General features: G+C 49.0%; 1 protein-coding gene across 2 annotated transcripts in view; it reads left to right on the top strand.

The window, feature by feature from the left end:
- Nucleotides 1–599: 599 nt before the first annotated feature.
- PAQR5 (progestin and adipoQ receptor family member 5) overlaps nucleotides 600–20,400 on the top strand; it is a gene marked incomplete at both ends in the record, with an annotated part of 32,244 nt that continues 12,443 nt past the window's right edge. The window contains 3 exons of one of the 2 annotated variants that reach the window (XM_080929703.1): nucleotides 600–650; nucleotides 15,099–15,226; nucleotides 18,161–18,366. In XM_080929703.1, coding sequence (XP_080785829.1) covers nucleotides 600–650; nucleotides 15,099–15,226; nucleotides 18,161–18,366 — 385 coding nt within the window. Of the gene's footprint in view, nucleotides 651–15,098; nucleotides 15,227–18,160; nucleotides 18,367–20,400 lie in introns of those variants that run through there. The other variant, XM_080929704.1, reaches the window with a different exon arrangement.

Raw genomic sequence — 20,400 nt, 5'->3', positions numbered from 1 at the left:
AGGGTGAGGAATGAAGAAATCTTTGCACACCCCTTTGATCACAGCACTCAAGGGTCAGAGACAGGCAGATCTCTGTGAGTCCAAGGCCAGCCTGGTCTACAAAAGCCAGCTCCAGGACAGCCAGGGCTACCCAAAAATCTTGTCTCAAAAACCCTCCCTCCCCTCCAAAAAAAGACTTGGGCTCAAATAGCCCAGGATGGCTAGGAGTTAAGGATGACCTTGAACTTCTGATCCCCCAGACTCTACCTCCTCAGGATTCATGGGATGTACCAGCATGTCTGTCTTATGTGGTGCTTTGGATTGAACCCAGGGTCTCATACATGCCAGGTAAGCCCTCTACCAACTGAGCTATATTCCCCATGGGAATCTTGGACATCTTGGTTTTGTTTGTTTGTTTTTTCTAACATTCTAAAAAAATGTCCAATAGTTGAACCACTAGGAACTGTATCCAGTTGAAGTTAGGTGGAGTCTGACCTGATTTATTCTTGTTCGCCCTCTTTCAGCGAAGCTACCTTGATATCCCTGGTATGTCAGGACTCTGAGTGGGACCCGCTGAGAGGCCGAGTGACCTCAACTGCCTTCCCCAGCCTCGTGTGAAGATGCTGAGCCTGAAGTTCCCCAGGGTGTTCCGCATAGACCAGGTGCCCCAGGTGAGTACTTTCATCCCATGGCTGAGTTCCACAGTCTGCCATAGATCAGCCCCTGAAATATGGGACTTGAGGATGCTTTCACAGGCCCTTTCTCTACAAGGTGCCCCTCCGAACCTCCTGCAGAAACCAGCACTCCTGCCCCACCCGTGCACCAGGCTGGCAAAGCCATGCTGCATCGGGAAGCAAAGTCAGTAGAGAGCAGAGATTTGGGCTAGCCAGGGGAAGTGGTAACAGCTGCAGGGTGGGGCAGGGCTGCCTGGGGCCTTCTGTGGTGCTCCAAAGTCGGCCAGAGAGTGGTCACCTTAGCACGGCTCTGCACATGTGTTTTCTCTTTCCCTTACTCCCCACACCTCTATTTTATTTGAGACAATCTGACCCCAAATGAGCAATCCTCCAGCCTCAGCCTCCCACACTCCGGGATTACAGGTTACACCACCGTTCCTAGCTTTACCCATCACTCTTGCAGGAGGGCCAGGCCAGACCTAGGGTTGGGCAATGGAGAAGGGCTTAGTTAGTGGCTCCTGCCTCCTTTCCATACAGCTACCCTGACACAGCACTCGAAGACACCCTGCTTCTATAAGCCCTCGCCTTTTGGTTGTATGCTGTGCCAAACTTGCGTACTTCTATCTTGCATTGTAGAGAAAATACAGGACTGTACCCTTGTCTCTTGGTCCACTTTCCTTCCTGCAAGACTGAGTTAGTACTGTTTCTGCGGTGGGATGTTTCCTGCTCAGCTGATTGTCAACAGCGATGTCTTACAGTCCCTAACCAAGCCCAGTGTCACCAGTGGGAGGCTGAGGAGAGGCCTGCCAGTCTCTGATCTGAAGCTCTAGAGCTAGGTTACGCCAGGGAGATGGTGCTGGGCAAAATCATGGGCAGTTGTGGGGCAAGATGAGGAACGCAGGAAGTTCTGAAGAAAGCCACCATCCGTGGCCCTTTAGCCTTTAGTCCATTAGCAGGGCCCTGCCTCTGGTCTCGCAGGGCTATCCACTCCCTGCTCTGCCCACGCTTCTGAGGGTGTGACTAGTGGGAACATAGTGTGAGTCTTGGGTTTATTCATTCATGATATTTTTTATTGACTTCTTCCTGTGTGCACGGTGTTTCTCTACAGTATTCAGAGACGTGTGGACATTTCTGTCCTTACCAGGTTCCTCTGAAGTGCACAGGATCTCAAAGGCACACAAGTATTTTGTAAAGCAGCTCAGAGGAGAGCTGTGTCACTTACGTCACAGGAGAGGAAGGGATCAGGAAAGAGACTAATCAGATAAGTTTCGGGGGGCTGGGGGAATAACTCAGGTGCTTGATGTAAAAGCCTGAGGTCTGGGCTGGAGAGATGGCTCAGTGGTTAAGAGCACTGACTGCTCTTCCAGAGGTCCTGAGTTCAATTCCCAGCAACCATATGGTGGCTCACAACCATCTCTAATGGGATCTGATACCCTCTTCTGGTGTGTCTGAGGACAACAACAGTGCACTTGCATATAATAAATAAAAGCCTGAGGACCTGAGTTCAAATCTCAGAACCCAAGTAAGAATCTGGTGAGTGCTTAGGAGAGACAGGAATGGATCCCTGGGGACCACTGGCCAGTCACCGTAAACCTTGTCTGCAAGCCTCAGATCAATGAGAGACTCAAAAATCAAAATGGATGGTACCTGAGGAAGAATCACACCAGAGATTGTCCTCTAGCTTCCACACACGTGCATACTTATGCATATGGGTATACATACACACACACACACACACACACAACAAATAAATGTGATAACATTTTACATGCCTCATAGAGAAGTTAGTTTTGTGCCTCTTCCTGGTGAGGAAAAGATGCCTGTGTGTTCACAGTGCCCTTTGTCTGGGTCCCACCTAGTGATGCAATCCAGGCCCGCCGAATTTCTTATTATTTGAGTCATCTTTCCCTTCAGTCTTTCAACCCTTCCTGTCATTAAGCTTTAACTGTGCCTTGTGTAAACCGCTTGGAATTGGGACTTCAGCTTGGTGGCTCATGTTTTTACCCTGCTCTGTTGGCTGTGTGTCTAACAGTGTGCAATAGGGGGGTCTGCGTTTGTTTCACTGTCCCGTGCAAACGTGTCTGCTTCCTCCACCCCTGCCTTCCCATCCAGTCATTTGGGGAGAGGGTCACGTTCTTACTTTCTCTTCACTCCTCTGCTTCTAGGCATGTTCTCCAGCTCCTAGCTCAGAGATCACTTCAACGTTCTTCGATCTGTTTTGGTTTTGAGACAGGGCTTCTCTGTGTAGCCCTGGCTGTCCTGGAACTTGCTTTGTTGGCCAGGCTGGCTGTGAACTAGGAAATTTGCCTGCCTCTAGAGTGTTAGGATTTGAGGTATACACCACCACCACCTAGCTCACTCCAACTGTTTTACTATGAACAGCTAGCTGTACTAGGCCCAAGAGAGACAGCAGAGGTTTAAGGTTACCCAGGATGGCTGGGAAGGTAGGTCAATCAAATAAGAGTATTTATCTAGAATGCAAAAGGTCCCAGGTTCAAGTCCCAGTTGCTGTGTGTCTGTAATCTCAGCAACCATGAACTGGAAGAAGCAGGAGGATCAGAAGTTCATGGTCATCTCTGGTTATGTGACACCCTGTCTCAAACAAGTTAACCCAGATACCTCAGTGACTGGAAGTGTCAAAGACTGCTTTCACCGCAGATTATAAGGAAGTCACTCCTAGCTACACCATCTGGAGCAGGTGGCCTCCGAGGTCACCACAGAGGGGAAGAGAAAGGATAGCATCTTCAGTTGGGTTTCCCAGAAACAAACTCTGAGATAGAAATTGGCATGCAGCTGGAGAGATGGCTCAGTGGTTAGAGCACTGACTGCTCTTCCAGAGGTCCTGAGTTCAATTCCCAGAAACCACATGGTGGCTCACAACCATCTGTCATGGGATCTGATGCCCTCTTCTGCTGTGTCTGAAGACAGCTACCATGTACTTATACATAATAAATAAATAAATAAATCTTTTTTAATAATTAGCATACAAAGAGTTAACTAGGGATCATTCTCTGAGAATCAAGGATGGCAGGATGTGGGAGGGGCCATGACAGGATGTGGGAGGGGCTGTGGCAGGATGTGGGAGGGGCCATGACAGGATGTGGGAGGGGCTGTGGTAGGATGTGGGAGGGGCCATGACAGGATGTGGGAGGGGCCACTGCATCAAAGATTCTCCCACCACATAAGCCATTCACATTCTCATCGTACTAGGGCTGTGCAGTGGGCTTCACCTTTCAGAACCGTCCTGGATGTAAAAAGTAGGCCAGGACTTTGAATTCTTGGCGGGTGGGAGTGGGTTGACCGGAGAAGGGAATGTGATGAGGGCGAGAGTGTGCCCTTAGACCCAAAACACTTTCCCAAAAGACTGGAGCTGGCTGAGTTTTGTCTTGTGGAAATATCACCTGACAACCGGAGCTCAGTCCCCAGGACTCAAATGGTGGGAAGCAAGCACCGCTCCCAGTAGTTGTCCTCTGACTTTTACACAAGCACTGTGACACACACACACACACACACACACAGAGTAAATAAACAGACTTTTATAATGTGAATAAAAGTCCACTGCAAATTCAATGGTCACCTAACTCTGACCAGACTTCAAACAAGTCTAAGATGTAGGAAACACACACCCCAGGGAGTTGGCTGAGTGCTATTTTTGCCATGCCTGACTTCATCTGCCTGAAGAAAGCCACTTTGAACAGTTGTGCAAATGCAATCATGAGAAATTTCTTCATAAACCAGATTAGCCTCAAACTCAAACTTACAGTGATCCTCCTGCTGCCTCCTAAGTGCTGAGATTGTGATTGTGCACCTCCACACCTAACTGTGACTCCATTTCCCCCTGCCTCCCTAAAAATATACTTTTTTGAGATTTTGCATCCCCCACCCCTGAAAATGCCCACAGAGGCCATCGAATCTCCTAGAACTAGGTTGTGAGTCACCATGTTGGGAACTGAACCTGAGCCAGCTGGAAGAACAAGTGCCCGTAACCACCAAGCCATCTCTAGAACTCTTGTGACTCCATTTCTGACCCTACTCTTGCTGCTGCCCCTCCTTCAAGATGCTCCGTTTCTGAGTGTGCATGCTTGAGCTAAGGTGGATATCCCCGAGGAAGGCTTTGTGCTTGCCCCTGGGAACTGCCAAGCCTGGAGCTTTTCCTATTTGAGACATCTTGGTTCTCAATGACAGTATAGATTTTTACCAAAAACCCATATACAGATTATCAGAAGACTCTGAATTCTGAATTATTGGAAGGTTTTATTTTTGTTTGTTTTGAGACAAGATCATCTCTCTACATAGCTCGCTGTCCAAGAGCTCACTATGTAGACCAAACTGGCCTTAAACTCACAGAAATCCATCCATCTGCCTTTGCCTTCCCAGTGCTGGGATTAAAGATGTGAATCGCCACACCCAGCTAAGTTTTTTATACCTAGCTGAAATGTTTTATACCCAGCTGAGATGTTTTATACCCAGCTGAGATTTTTTGTTTTACTCTTTCTTGGTTTCCAGTAACTCTCTTTATTGCACTCTACCAACTGAGCTACACCCTTAGCCAAAGATGTCTATTTTAAAAATTCTTCATAAAGTGAAATAGTTCAAACTAATTTGGAAAGGGGACTGAGCTAGCTTCTGCTATGTAGCCCATCATAGATACACGTTGATACATTTTTTTTAAAGCTTTGGCTAACAATATTCCATAACTAATATCAGTAGAGAACTCAAACTCAGAATTAATATAATTTTTCACAACAGACCAAATTGGAGATCTCTTGCCTTGTTGATTTCCTCTAATCATTGTGTATCTTTCTAAACAAAATCCACATTTCTCTTTTTCTTAGCTTTCTCACTGCGTGAAATGAACATAGTTTTAAGGTCAAATTGGCTACATGTTTCAGAAAATTATCTCATCCTGGAATCATTTAGAGAATGAGGTACACACTTCTGAACTGTTTCCAAAAAAAACTTTCAGGGGCTGGAGATATGGCTTCGTGAGTAAAACACGTTGGCTGTTCCTGCAGAGAACCCAGGTTGGCCTCCCAGTCCATGTTATCCTGCAGCAGTCTGTAACACCAGTTCCAAGGGAGTCCAGCGCCCTCTTCTGGCCTCCACAGACACTGCATGCAAGCCAAACATCCACATATAAAATAAAAATAAATCTGGAAGGGAAAAAAAGCTAACAACTTCAGCAAGCAGCTCAAAACATGTACACCTGTCTTGATTTTTGTCAAGTTCTGGCCTTTATTAGCTTCCTTCTACTTCCTTAACCAGTTCTTACAAATTTGGTGGCTTTAGTAAAAGAGGCCCCAGGGGTCTAGCCTCACCTAGCACTGAAGAAATAAAACAAATGGTAACCCGCCAGTAATTATTCTCTTTGGCCCGGTGCACTACAAGTGTAGCATAGGTTGATGGGCCAGAATCCCAGTTAAAGATGATGCAGAGAGAACCTGCTCCTTGCTCTTCCCAGTCCTTGGCTCCTGAGTCTCTCCATCTTGAAACCCAGCGACCTTGCATCACTCTAAAAACTTCTCCCCAGATACCCTCCGGGTCTCTGTCTTTTCCCTGTGCTGGCCTTTCACATCCCTGTGTGTTTGTGTTAGGTAACACTCTTGTTTGATTTGTCTCGAGACAGGGCTTCTCTGTGTAGCCCCGGCTATTCTGAAACTAGCTCTGTAAACCAGGCTGGCCTCAAACTCAGAGATCCACCTGCCTCTTCCTTCTCCCCAAGTGCCGGGACTAAAGCATGCACCACTGAGGCTAGACTTAGGTAAGTCTTCCCACTGCACCTGATGCAAACCGCTTAAGAGGAGGAAGGATTGTGGCACACCAGCCTGGAAGCAGAGGAAAGGGATGCAGGAAGGGACTCAGACAAGGTATAACCAAGACCATAACACACCTCCACTGATCAACTTCCTCTAACCAGGCCCCACCGCCTGCTTCTCAGCACCTCACATAAAGCTCAGAGCATCCATTAGCACATCCACCTGCTGCCTAGGTGAGAACCCTCAGGATTCAGTCATTTTCCAAAGGCCCATCGACAGCAGGGAATCATGCCCCCAGTACGTGACCTCATGGGGGTGTTTTAAACTGGAACTAACACCCTACCCTGTATCCATCTTGTTGTCTTACTTAAAGGCTGAGATAGACTGGATTCTGGGCACAGAGGGCAGATGGATTGCAAGGACCGAGGCAACAGCATCATCCAGAAAGCTTGTTAGAAATTCAGCCTCTCCTCCAGGCCTGCTTTGGCAGCCTTGTAATTCTAGCTCTCTAGAGGCAGGAGGATTGGGAGTTTGAAGTCAGTTTCAACCTCATAACGAGTTTGAGTTCAGCCTGGGCTGCATAAATGTGCCCCAGATAATAATACATAAATAGTTGCAGACTCTTATACAAACCACCCAAGTGCAGTGAGACCCTTGGGTGACCTGCCAAAGAGCGGGTTTAGGGACATGCTGACAAGCTGTGGAGGAAGCTCAGAAGACTACACCCCACTGGCTATTTCCTCTTGGCTCTGGGTACCGGCTCTGGGTACCGAAGACCAGCTTCAAGATGAGGGCAGGGCTGTTCCTCTGGGACCTCCCTCTTGTAGCCTCCGCATTGGGGTCCACACCTGGGGACTCTGTTAATCCAAACTTCCTCTTCTGAGAGTCACCAACTACACTGGATAACAACCCAATCTAATGGCTTAATTTTAAGTGTTATCCTCATGGGGCTATTGCCAGGGCTGCGGGTGTAGCTCAGGAAGAACCCTTGCCTAGAACTAATGAAGCCCTCGGTTGGATCTCCATCAGAGGATAGTTTCGCACTCCTGTAATCTCAATACGTAGGAAGTAGAAGCAGGAGGATCAGAAGTCCAAGGTCATCCTTGGGTACTTGGGGAGTTCGAGGTCGACTTCAGATACAGTGTGTTGGGATAGTAGTATTTCAATGTGTAAATTTAAGGGGAGACATAATTCTGCCTTTAAAGATACTTAAAGAAGAAACTGAGGCTCAGAGTAGGGTAGGAGTGCCCTGTACCCCAGGAAAAGGGAGACAGTTGTATTTCTCAACTGTCTGGCTTAGCAGTGTGGGAGAGGGTGCATCATGGCAGAAAGTGGAGGCCCGAGGCCTGTAGATTTCAACCTGACTCCTGTGGCTGCTGGGAACATGGGAAGATGCCGCCACCACCACCACCTCTGCATGAGGACAACCAAGGACTCTTCTTTACAAGGTGATTGTGAAGATTCTGTGGCAATTGGGCTGGAAGTGAAGAGTACGTCCTAGAAGGCAGCTGCCTTCCCTTGCTTCTCCACCCCACTCCCTCCTTTCCTCACCACAGGACAGAGACTCTCCTTTATTACCCCGTGGATGATTTGCAATCTAATAGCTAGAAAAACCAAAGGGTGGAATTTCAGGCTTCGCTGGCACACTGGGGTCTTGGGGAACCTTCTGTGGCGCTGAGCCTGCTCGGCTGCTTTTTCCTTCAGCCCCAGGTGCCTGGAGGCTCTCACTCCTAATAAGGCTGCACGCAACTTGGTTTCAATTTCACTCCAAATTGCCCATTCCGCTACTGTGGATGCAAAGCGGAACCCTAAAAAAATGCTTCTGCTGTGCAAATAAGCAGGTGCCTGCTAACTCAGAGGGGTTTGGGAGCGGAGGGAAGGGGAGGTATCGCTGGAAATTAAGCCAGGCTTCAGAGTAGCGAGGAGATGATTGTAATTTGCCATTTTGGATCAAACTGAGCTTGGAACACAAAATTGTTTTCAAGTGTTCTCTCTGCTGTCTTGATGTATGTAACCCATGTAACTCCATGCCGAGTGCTTTGCTGAGACTCGGTTGTCATGGGGGAAGGAACTTGTGACCTTCGTGTGCTCAGAGCCTGGGGAACAGGAGCTCACCTGAGTGCTAGCAGTTCCGTCCAATAAACAGAGGTTCCGTTTGGGGAGGGCAGGGATGGATGCGTTGTGTTATCTCGAGTGAAAGCCATTCTTTCTTGGGTCACAGAGAGCAGCTGTCTTTTTCTAGACAGCATACCCACCCGCATGGCCTCTCAGGAGGATATACACCTGATATCCAGCCTCACCATGTGCATGAAGTTGGGCTTGTCATACATGCAAAGGTCAAAATAGCTGGACCTGTAAAGGCAGACTCTTTTAAGATTTATTTATTTATTATACATAAGAACACTGTAGCTGTCTTCAGACACACCAGAAGAGGGCATCAGATCCCATCACAGATGGTTGTGAGCCACCATGTGGTTGCTGGGAATTGAACTCAGGACCTCTGGAAGAGCAGTCAGCGCTCTTAACCCCTGAGCCATCTCTTCAACCCCCAGGCAAGATATTTTAATCAGGACCTAACCATGATTTCTGTGGCAAAGATCTCTTCTCCCACCCTCAGGTCTGGGACCAGATCTTCCCTTCCCCCTCCTCCTCTTTCTCTTGTTTCCTCCCCCTCCTCCTTTTTCCTCCTCTTCCTCTTCTTTCTCCCCTTCCTCCTCCTCTCCCTCCTTTTTCTCCTCCTCTTCTTCCTCCTCCTCTTGTCCTCCCTTTAGCCACGTAGCCCAGGCTGGCCTTGAAAGTCATATGTAGCCAAGAATGGCTTTTAAACTCCTGGCCCCTTTGCTGACACGGAGAATGCTGAGATTATTGGAATACACTACTCTGCCTGGTTTATGCCAGACTGAGGGACAAACCCAGAGCTTTGTGCTTGCTAAGCAAGCTCTCCACCCACTGAGCCACACCCCCAGTCCTGGGGCTAGATTCTTAAATGTGATTGACAGGAGCTCTCTTCCCTTTAGGCTTCTGCCAGAATGCCAGGACCCACAGAACCGAGTATGCTTGCTGCTTGCATGTTTAGTCGCCTGGGCAGTTTGCCAGTGACCTTTTCTGGGCAGCCAGAAGGCCCAATCCTCAACTTCATCTGCCGCACTCCCAGATAAGTCTGGTCACTCTGGCTTGTATCCAGCGAGAATCCTGTCAGGTTGGTTCAGCCAGGCTCCCCTCCGGGATCGCAGGGATTTTCCAGCCACTAGCCCTCAGTCTGCTCCTTGGTTCTAGACTTCCACTTGCCTGTGCCCCAGTGGTCCTGAATAAAGTCTTCCCTGCTGTGGCTTAGCTGGTAATTTAAAGCCAGGATCTGCTTAGCTAGTTCACACGGAGCAACCCACTGATAGTAACACTCGTTTCTGGAGTCTGCATTTCAATAAGCAACCAATATTTTAGCTCATTTGAAAACTTTTTAAAAGTTTTTTTTTAATTAGATACTTCTGTATTTACATTTGAGATGTTATCCCTTTCCCCCACCCTGCTCCTATTCCCCTCCCTTTATTTTTTATTGACTTTATGTGTATGAGCATTTTATTTTGCTTATATATGCATATACAATACATATATACACAACACACACACACACACACACACACACACACACACACACACACACACACACGTATATGCATGCAGTACCCAAAAAGCCCAGAAGAGGGTACTGGATCACTGAGAACTGGTGCCAACAGTTTTCGGTTTTGTTTTTTTAAAGATTTATTTATTTTATGTATGTGAGTACACTAACACTGTCACTGTCTTCAGACACATCAGAAGAGGGCATCAGATCCCATTACAGATGGTTGTGAGCCACCATGTGGTTGCTGGGATTTGAACTCAGGACGTCTGGAAGAGCAGTCAGTGCTCTAACCACTGAGCCATCTCTCCAGCCCGCGTTAACAGTTTTGAGTTGGCTTGTGGATACGAGGACCTGAACTAGGTCCTCTGCTAGAGCAATAATCTCTCTTAGTTCTGAGACAGCTTCCCACTATGCCCCCCCCCCCCCCAACCTGACTGGATTTTTATTCTAAGGGGAAAGAAAATAACAAACACTTAAAACATAGTGTCATGGTTTGTATATGCTTAGCCCAGGGAGTGACATTATTAGAAAGTGTGGCCCTGTCAGAGTAGGTGTGGCCTTGTAGTGGGTGTGTCACCGTGGGTGGAGGCCAGTCACTACCAGCCCTCAGATGAAGATGTAGGACTCTCAGCTCTTCCTGAACCATACCTGCCTAGATGCTACCATGCTCCTACCTTAATAATAATGGACTGAACCCCTGAACCTGTAAGCCAGCCCCAATTAATTGTTGTCATTATAAGAGTTGCCTTGGTCATGGTGTCTGTTCACAGCAGTAAAACCCTGACTAAGACACATAGTCTGATGGATCAGTGAGAAGCTCCTGGGAGCCACGTTTTCTGAGGGAGGACCTTCTGAATGCTCCCAAACTAGAGACAGCCCATTCCACACGCTTCAAAGGTAGAAGGCCCATTTGCTTCCTTGTCCATAGCCCTGGTGGAAACTCCAGGTTAAGACTTTTGTGCCCATTGTAGGAGAATGTCCACTGTAAGCCATATACTTCAGCGGAATGGTGGATCAAAGCTGAAAGAAAACCTGGGAAGCTGCCCCTGTGGAGGTGCTCACCTAGTAAGCCACAGGTCCTGGGTTCTATCTCTAGAACCCTATAAACCACTGTGGTGCTTGCTGTTATGAAAACACTCTGGAGGTAGTCAGGAAGAACAGAAGTTCAAGGTCATCTATGTATCTAGTTCAAAACTGTCCTGGGCTACCAGAGATCCTTTCCCAAACAGAATTTAAGACGACTTGTCTTAAAAAAAAAAAAAAAAAAAAGAAATGGAGCAAATCACTTTTATTAGCTAAGGCCAAAACCTAACAGAAATTGTATTTCTTTTAAAAAAAAATTATAGCTAGGCAGGGTTGGTACACACCTTTAATCCCAGGTAGAGGAAAGTGGATCTCTGGGTTTGAAACCAGCCTGGTCCACAGAGAGAATTCCTGGATGTCCAGGGATACACAAAGAAACGTGTCTTAGAAAAACAAAATAAACAAACAAGCCAAGAAATAAATGAAACTTACTGATTTCTTATATCTGAGTTTACAACATGTAGTACTTATTCTTTGACAAAGTAGAACATGCAATGACCCCACTCCCTACAACCCCTCTCACTGGCCCTGAGTCATATTGTGTGCCTGGTGCCCAAGGAAGCCAAAAGACAATGTCAAATCCCCTGGAACTAGAATTACAAGTGATTGTGGCTCACCATGTGGGTCCTGGAAAATGAACCCAGGTCTTGCCCAAGAGCAGCAAGTGCTCTTAACTGATCAACGATCTCTCCAGGCCCCAAACTGTATTTCTTTATGAGACCATAAATCAACTTCTCTGTCTCCATTCCCACTGCCTAACCAGTTTACCCAGAATTGAACTTAACAGTTTCCTAAAATTTGTAGCAAAAATCAGAAAGCAACATAACATATCTGCTGCCATGGTTAGTTTTAACCATCAACATGACACAGCCTAGAGTCATCTGAGAGGTGATTCCCAAGTGAGGAAGGTCAGATTTGTGGGCATGTCTATAGAGGATTCTCTTGACTATTAATTGATGTAGGAGGACCCTGCCCACTGTGGGCGGCACCATTCCCTGTACAGGTAACCCTGGGCTATGTAAGAAAACTAGCTGAGTCTGAGCCTGTGAGCAAGCTAGCTAGCACGCAGTGTTCCCCACAGTTGCTGCTGTATTTACTGGCTGTGAGATGAATTTGATCGGAGGTAATGGTGTGTGGAGCAGCTCAGGGCTGCCCTGACCTCCCACTTTGACTTCCCTCAGTGATGGACTGAGATCTGGGATTATAAAGAGCAAACCTTTTTTTTTTTTTTTTTTTTTTTCTAAGTTGCTTATGGTCAGAGTATTTTATCACACAGCCTCAAGAAATAAGCTGTAACACCTACCATGCTGGTCACCACTGCCCCATCTCGTAGGTCCCACGGTGTACCGCAGGGGGCATCATTGTAGCTCCCATGGTGTACCACAGGGGGCATCAGTGCTCTGTAGGCCAGGCTGACCTTGAGCTTGTAGAGATCCTCCTGCCTCGTTCTCCTAAGAGCTGAGATTTGAAACATGCCTTTTTGCTTATTTCTTTTACTGTTCTGTGGGGATTCTTGGCTGGAACAGTGAGGGGTGGGAACAGCCGTACTCTGTACAGGGCTTTGTCATGGGTGGAACCTGAGGCTTCGTGCATGCCAAGCCAGTGGGGCTCTTGCAGTTTCCCCTCCCCCAACAAGAGAGCAAAGTGGAAGCTTGAGAATGTGTTGTGACCTGACTTCCTTCATGGGGACTAAATACAGAGTGTCACTGTAGCAATTTGTCTCTGTTAGCCCACTCCTGTATAATTATTGTGTGTGTGCATGTGTGTGTGTGTGTGTTTCTATCCATGCATGTGTGTGTGTTTCTATCCATGCATGTATGTGTGTGTGTTTCTATCCATGCATGTGTGTGTGTTTCTATCCATGCATGTGTGTGTGTGTTTCTATCCATGCATGTGTGTGTGTGTTTCTATCCATGCATGTGTGTGTGTTTCTATCCATGCATGTATGTGTGTGTGTTTCTATCCATGCATGTGTATGTTTCTATCCATGCATGTGTGTGTGTGTTTCTATCCATGCATGTATGTGTGTGTGTGTTTCTATCCATGCATGTGTGTGTGTGTTTCTATTCATGCATGTGTGTGTGTGTGTTTCTATCCATGCATGTGTGTGTGTGTTTCTATCCAGGCATGTGTGTGTGTGTTTCTATCAATGCATGTGTGTGTGTTTCTATCCAGGCATGTGTGTGTGTGTGTTTCTATCAATGCATGTGTGTGTGTGTTTCTATCCATGCATGTGTGTATGTCTATCCATGCATACATGCGTGTGTGGAGGTCAGAGGACAGCTTGCAGGAGTCAGTTCTCTCCTCCCACCATGTGGGTTTGGGGAGTGAACTGGGACCATTGTAAGCATCTTTACCCACAAACCTATCTCACGAGCTATAGGTTACCTTCCAAAGGTTATGACCGTTTGAACCATTGAAACCAAATGTTCTAGCCAAGCATGACTGCTTATGTGTGTAGTCTCAGCATTTTGGAGGGTGTAGCAGGAGCACTGGGAAGGGTTTGAGGACAGCCTGGGCACAGAGCAAGCCTTTGTCACAAAACAAACACTGGTGGTTCTTAACCAGGATTAGATGCTGCCTCCAGGAGATGATTCCAATATTGGGAGACAGTCTGGGTGGTCACAGCCTGGCTAGGAGATGAGGGTTAGTTACTGTGCACTTCTAGCAGATAACAGACACACAGTAAGCCAGTCTTCCACAGCAAAGAACCATCTGGCCCCAGATGTGAGAAGTGTGCAGGAACCTTGTGCTAAGCAACGTGGAGAGGAAGATTCATTTCCTCTTATCAAACCAGCTCCCCTTTCTACGCTTTCCCCAACCCCTGCCCCACTGTGGGCACATCGTCTCCGGAGCTAGGATGTGGCAGGCACATTCCCCACTCTCCTTCACTCGATATTGCATTCCGAGCGGGGGCGCTTACCTGGGCATTTGTCAGTCATTGTGCGTATGTGTGCCTGTGCCAGAGACTGGCACTGAGTATCTTCCTCATTGTTCAACAGCTTATCGATTAGGTTTTTCGAGATACATCTCACTGTGTATCCTTGGCTGGCTTGGAACTTGCTGCCGAGACCTAGCCTTGAACCGACAGAAATCTGCCTGATTCTGCCTCCTCAGTACTGGGATAAAGGTGCGCTACCACACTCGACTGTCACTGCAGTCTTTGAGGCAGGGTCTCTTATTAAACCCAGGACTCACCGGCTGGGTAAAATGGTTGGCTAGTAAACCGCAGGGAGCCTTCTGTCTCCACCTCTCCAGCACTGGAATTCCCTGCTTTCTGTGTTTGGCACTTTACACTGCTGCTTGAAATCTGACCTCATGATTGCACAACACACATCTCACCCACTGAGACATCTCTGATCCCTCCTGTCACCATTTTAAATGGATATAATACAGTACTTCAGATAAGACAAAACCCACCAGTCCTACCTGACCAGTCTACATTCCTTCCTGGAGGTGTTGGGGGGAGAGAGAGCAGCGCTTTCCCGAAGGCCTCTCTGTGGACCACGGCTCTATGATCCTGCTGTGGCCAGTCTTTGCTGTGGCCTCCTCTTCCCACAGTCCAGCCTTTGGCATCACAGCCTTCATCATCAAAAGGCCTTTATGAAGCGCCTTGTGCATACATCATCCCACTAGGAGGATCTTCTGCAGAGATTGCCCTCCAGCCTCTGACATCCAGGGTCGGCTGGCTCAGGCAGACAGCATACATGCGAGCCAGCCAGGAAGGCATCTAAAGACCAGGCCATAGGCCTCAGGCAGAGTACAAACACGGACTCTTAGACAACATTCATGCCAAGGGTAAGCACGGCCGGAATGAAAAGCCAGACAGCACTTCCAAAGCTAACGTGGCCCTTGGGTCTCTCAGCCGGCTTGGAGGACAGGGAGCCGAGTGGACAGAGGCAGGAAGGGAGGGAAACGGTGCTAGCCAGGACACCCCCTCCCGTTGTCTCACCTCCTTCCCCTTTCCCTGTCTTCCCTCCACAGGTGTTCCATGAGCAGGGAATCCTCTTTGGCTACCGACACCCTCAGAGTTCCGCCACTGCCTGCATCCTCAGCCTCTTCCAAATGACCAATGAGACCCTCAACATCTGGACGCACTTGCTACCCTTCTGGTACCTTCCGCCCCCTGGACAGCCCATCTCGGATCCCTGGGGACTGACTTGCAAAACACAGTTGCTGGCAGGGAGACTTTTGAGCTAGGGCCAGAGGGCCCCCCACCCCCATGGGTATAGGTGTATTATGACAGAGGGAAAAGAAGCTGGGACTACCACAGACTAAGTGTCAGGCTGTGGGAAGCCATAGGATTCTAATGCTTCTGTTGACTGAGTAGCATTTGTCTTCATCTCATTGAGTCTTAGAGGCTTTGCAGGTCTCCAAGAAGTCTTTATTAAAGTGTCACTGGCTTGAGCAAGCCACTGAATCTCTCTGAGCCTGGCATTGTCTGCCTACAGAGCAGCCGCGGCTCTTCCCATTTCTTGGGGCTGCTGTGAAGACGGAGAGAAGACGCCGATAAAGCAAAGATACGAGAGCTGGAGATGTAGCTAGCTCAGTTTGTGAAGTGTGTGTAAGATGCCCTGGGTTCATTCCCTAGCACTGCATAAACCAGGCACGGCAGCCCTATGCTGTAATCTCAGTACTCTAGAGGCAGAGGCTGGAGAACCAGAAGCTCCAGGCCATCTTCAACTGTGTAGTGAGTTTGAGACTAGCCTGGGCTACATGAAGCCTTCTCTGGAAACAACAAAAGACACAGGCATGGCTGTGGGTGCTTGTGTTTGTCCAGGAAGAGTAACAATAGACTGTTGGTCACCTTTGATGGAGCCAAGCTCTGGGAGGTCAGGATGGCAGACGGGTTCCAGGAAAGCCGCTTTACACACCTTGTGCTTTTGCCTGGTAATGGAGAGGAAGAGCAGGTCGCCGTCACATCCCCACATCACGGTGCAACTCTCCCTGAACATCTATGGGATCGGTTCCAGGGTCCCCTAAAGAGACAGAGCCTGGAGGTCCACCCTTTGTCAAGTGGCACCGTATCTACATATCTCTCTCCTCATACCTTCTTGAAATCATCCCCAGACTCCTTAAAGGACCCGAGAGGCAAAGTAAATGTTCTGTCAAAGGTTGTTATGTTGCTCACACACTAAGGACAAGAAAAATGTGTGTGTTCGGGGCAGATGCAGTGCCTCCCAAACGCTGGGGTATCTTGGTTGAATCGGAGGAAACAGACCTGTACATCTGGAGAGCTGGGTATCTGCCAGGCCCCCGAGGACCTCAGAGGCAGCAGGTCACTGTTTTACTCAGACCTCTGCGGACTGACTAGACACAGCTGGTGGCCCAGGCCAGGCCTGAGCAAATCCCCTGAGTTGTGTTGAGAAGCTGAGACAGGTAGTGAGTCCGTGAGTGTGACGTGTGGACCTCAGTCCCAGGAAGTCCCTGGGCTTCAGTGAACAGCCAGGCCAACTAGATGTCGGAAGTCAGAGTGGGGATCCGGCAACTAACCGGAGCGGAGGGAGAAAGCAGTCTCGGTGTCATCTGTGGAGAATCTTGACTGCCCTGGGGCCTAGTCTGGGCAGCGGCAACAAGGTGCGGCTCAAGAAAGCCATCACGTGTTGAAGAGGCTGGCGAGGCTGGCCAGGGAGTAAAGACACTCCTGGCTGCCCAAGTTTGACCTCCAGGGCCTATGTAAGGGTAGAAGGAAAAAACGGATTCCACAAAGTTGTTTTCTGGGCCCTACATATGTGATCTATAGCATGCCTGTGCACGTACACACACGCATCACTACCACCAACACACCACACACCTTATACATAAGAGTCAATATTCCCGAAGGCTTAAAGCCGTTGTGCTGAGTGTGGTGGCTCTGAGGTCCAGCCTGGGCTATAGGCTGGGGCCCTATTTCAAAGCAGCATCAACAACCTGTCCATGTGGACAAACTGAAGACGGCAGAGGAAACAGGGTTAGGCTGCCTCTCTGGCCCTGCTTCTCCTCCCTGGAGCTGCTGGGGCACCTGTGCCCCCCCCCCCCCAGAGCTTTCTTAATAGCCTGGAGGGTGGCCTATGTGCCCCAGCCCCGCATTTCTCTTGTGATCTCCTGTTGTTCATGTCTTCCACAGAGCACATTTTCTGTGCCTGTGACTGTAAGGACTCCGAACGGGTGTTCCAACTGGAGGATGGGCCACAGTTGGCTCTCTTGTTGGCTTGGTTTAGTTTTTTTGAGACAGGGTCTCATGTAGCCCAGGCTGGCCTTGAACTCTCTATAGCTAAGGATGATCTTCCTTTACCTCCCATATGTCTGTCTAGGTTCCGGCTGTTTTGAATGTTACACCACTGTGCACTGCCTGCCGTAGCTTGTGTATCTTGAGGTCCATGAGCAGCTGAGCCCTCTGCACTGCTCACAGCTCCCGAACCCAGCCAGGCTCATAGATGGCCTGCTCCAAGAGCGCTGGGGACAGCCTGGGAAAACCTGCATCTGGGGCGCCCCAAGCAAGCAGGACGAGAAATGATATGTTGTTGATTTTTTTAAAAAAAATCTGGGAAGAACATCACAACTTATGCTAGACAACAGGGAAAGATCACACTTGTATCCAGAAATGCCTTGTGACCCTCCTCCTGTTAATGAGATTTGTGGAGTCCCCTTCCTTAATAGACACTGTGGAAAGGAGACAGTGCTCTCCAGTGGTGGTTTGTGGAAGGAAGAGGTTGTGTAGAGAGGACCTGCCTATGGCTAGAGGCCATGCAAATGTGACTTAGAAGGACCTTCCCAATACTCAGAGGTACCATGAGACGAGACCCTTATTCTTAGAGGTATGTAAACTGAGACCGAGGAGTATCCTGGGAACGATGCTGTTGGGAGGATTCTGTCCCCACGGACTGTCTTCTCACCCGACTTGTCTGTCCCCAGTTCACTGCTTCAAGTCAAAAAGACACAGCCTCCCACAACCTCCCTAGTTTACGTTGTTGTAAATGGCGTGGAGATTCACAGGACCATCTCCCAGTGGGGCGGAAGGAGAAAAGCATCACCAGGGGATTGAGCGGGTGCATGTTTTGTTCTAGGTTCTTTATGTGGAGGTTCATGACTGCACTGTATATGACAGACATCCAGAATGACAGCTACTCATGGCCTATGCTTGTGTACATGTGCACCAGCTGTGTGTACCCCCTCGCATCCAGCTGCGCACACACGTTCAGCTCTATGTCCAGGAACGCCCGGCACATCTGCTATTTTCTGGACTATGGTGCCGTCAATCTCTTCAGCCTGGGTACGTGAGGCTCTGCCCTTCTGTCCCCTCCTCCAGGACGACCACCTGCCTGTCTCCCGTGAGATCTGGTGGGTTTTTGGAAGTCGTGAGGATGTAGGACCCTGCTCAGCATTTTCCAATCCCCATGGTGTAAATGCGCCTTTGCTCCCCTTCCTGCCCCTGGTGTACAGGTCTAACAAGAAGCCTAGGAGCACACTCACCACACACCAACTCCATCACACACAAGAAGCCTAGGAGCACACTCACCACACACCAACTCCATCACACACAAGAAGCCTAGGAGCACACTCACCACACACCAACTCCATCACACACAAGAAGCCTAGGAGCACCCTCACCACACACCAACTCCATCACACACAAGAAGCCTAGGAGCACCCTCACCACACACCAACTCCATCACACAGATCCATGTGCTTAGGACTTCGGGTACTGTGATCTTACTTTAAGTTTCAGAGATGGCCAGGATTAACCACAGGTTTGGAAGGACTTTGAAAGTTCCCAGGTTTGCCCTCACTGGCCACCATGGGCTGGCCCCAGCATATCAGGGCTGACACCTGGTAGAGAAAGGATGGTCTAGTCACAAAATTGGCCCAGAGGCTTAGAGGCACCACAGGCTCGCCCGCGGTGCTGCAGGGGTCGTGTGAACCGCGGTGCAGTTGGCTGGCCTGCTCCCATCCTTGACTCTGTTTCCTCACTGAGAAGCCGGGTCATACATCTGTCTCTTGGGATGCTGGCACTGACTTTCTCCTCCCTCCTGGCCCCACTCTACCTGCTCTTGCAAGAATCTTTCTAGGAGGAGGCTAGCCTTATCCTTTTCCCTTGCTTCTTTCACCAGAGCTCACCTGCATGTGTCACACACGCACGCGCACACATGCACATGTGCACACATGCATACACATATACACACATGTGCACACTGCTCAGTGCTCCACTGTCCAGTTCCCTCCCGTCATTAAGAACTGGTTGCCATAGCCTCAGCCCCATCGTGTCCTTCCCCCCCCCCCCCCCCCCGTTCTCATTTGTTTCCAGTTCTTTTCTCTCCTCTGCTCCATAACTGGGCTCACTCACTCTGACTTGTAAGTAACTCAGAATTAACAAGGGCTTTTCCTCTAACACAGCCAGGGACAGCCTCCCATCTCTGGACAAGGGGCCCCTAAACCTTATCTTTAAACACTGGATCTGAAGCCAGGCTGATTGAGACTTCTCCCCACCCTTGTCCCCCCTTGGCCCTGCCCTTCCTCTCAGGTCCCTGGCTAGCGGTGTCACCCTGCTTGCTCAAGTCAGAATGCTAATAAGCTTCAGTTTATCCTCCCCACCTCTACTTTCCTCCCTATCTAATCAGTGATCAAACTCAGGCCGACCCATGAGCCTTCACTGTCAGCTTAGCTCAGACCTGGAGCTTCTTAGAGGCTCTGCCCAGGAGCTCCAAGGTGTTGTCTAGGAGTTTCCTGACTCATTTCCTGCCAGCTCACTGGCAGGCTTTCAGGCTTTATATTACCCGAGGTGAGGTCTTCCTGAAGGATCTCTCTCTCTCTCTCTCTCTCTCTCTCTCTCTCTCTCTCTCTCTCTCTCTCCCCATCCCCATCCTTTCCTCCGTCCCTCCCTCCTCCCTCCCTTCTTCCTTCTCTTCCCCCTCTACTTTCCTTTCTTTTTGAGACAAGACTTCTATGTAGGCAAGAATGACCTTGACTTCTGACCCTGTCTCCATCTTCTGAGTGCTGGGAAAACAGGCATGTGCCACTAAGTTGCTTTATGCAGTGCTGGGACTCAGGCTGTGTGTGTGCATGCTAACAACTGAGCTGCTTCCTCGGTTCTAGGAAAAGTGAGCATTTGGGGGAGTTCCTGGCCAGCTGTGTGCTGAGCCTCTGACACACACACACACACACACACACACACACACACACACACACCTTTGAGAAACTATTTGTATTTGTACATGTCTGTGTGCTGCATGTGTGGGTGTCTGTGGAGGCCAGTCCTCTGGAACTGGAGTTACAGGTCGTGAGCTGACTGACATGGAAGGCAGAAGCG

The sequence above is a fragment of the Micromys minutus genome, assembly GCF_963924665.1.
Source record: "Micromys minutus genome assembly, chromosome: 16".
NCBI classification, from domain to species: Eukaryota; Metazoa; Chordata; class Mammalia; order Rodentia; family Muridae; genus Micromys; species Micromys minutus.
This window is presented reverse-complemented; position numbering and strand designations above follow the sequence as displayed.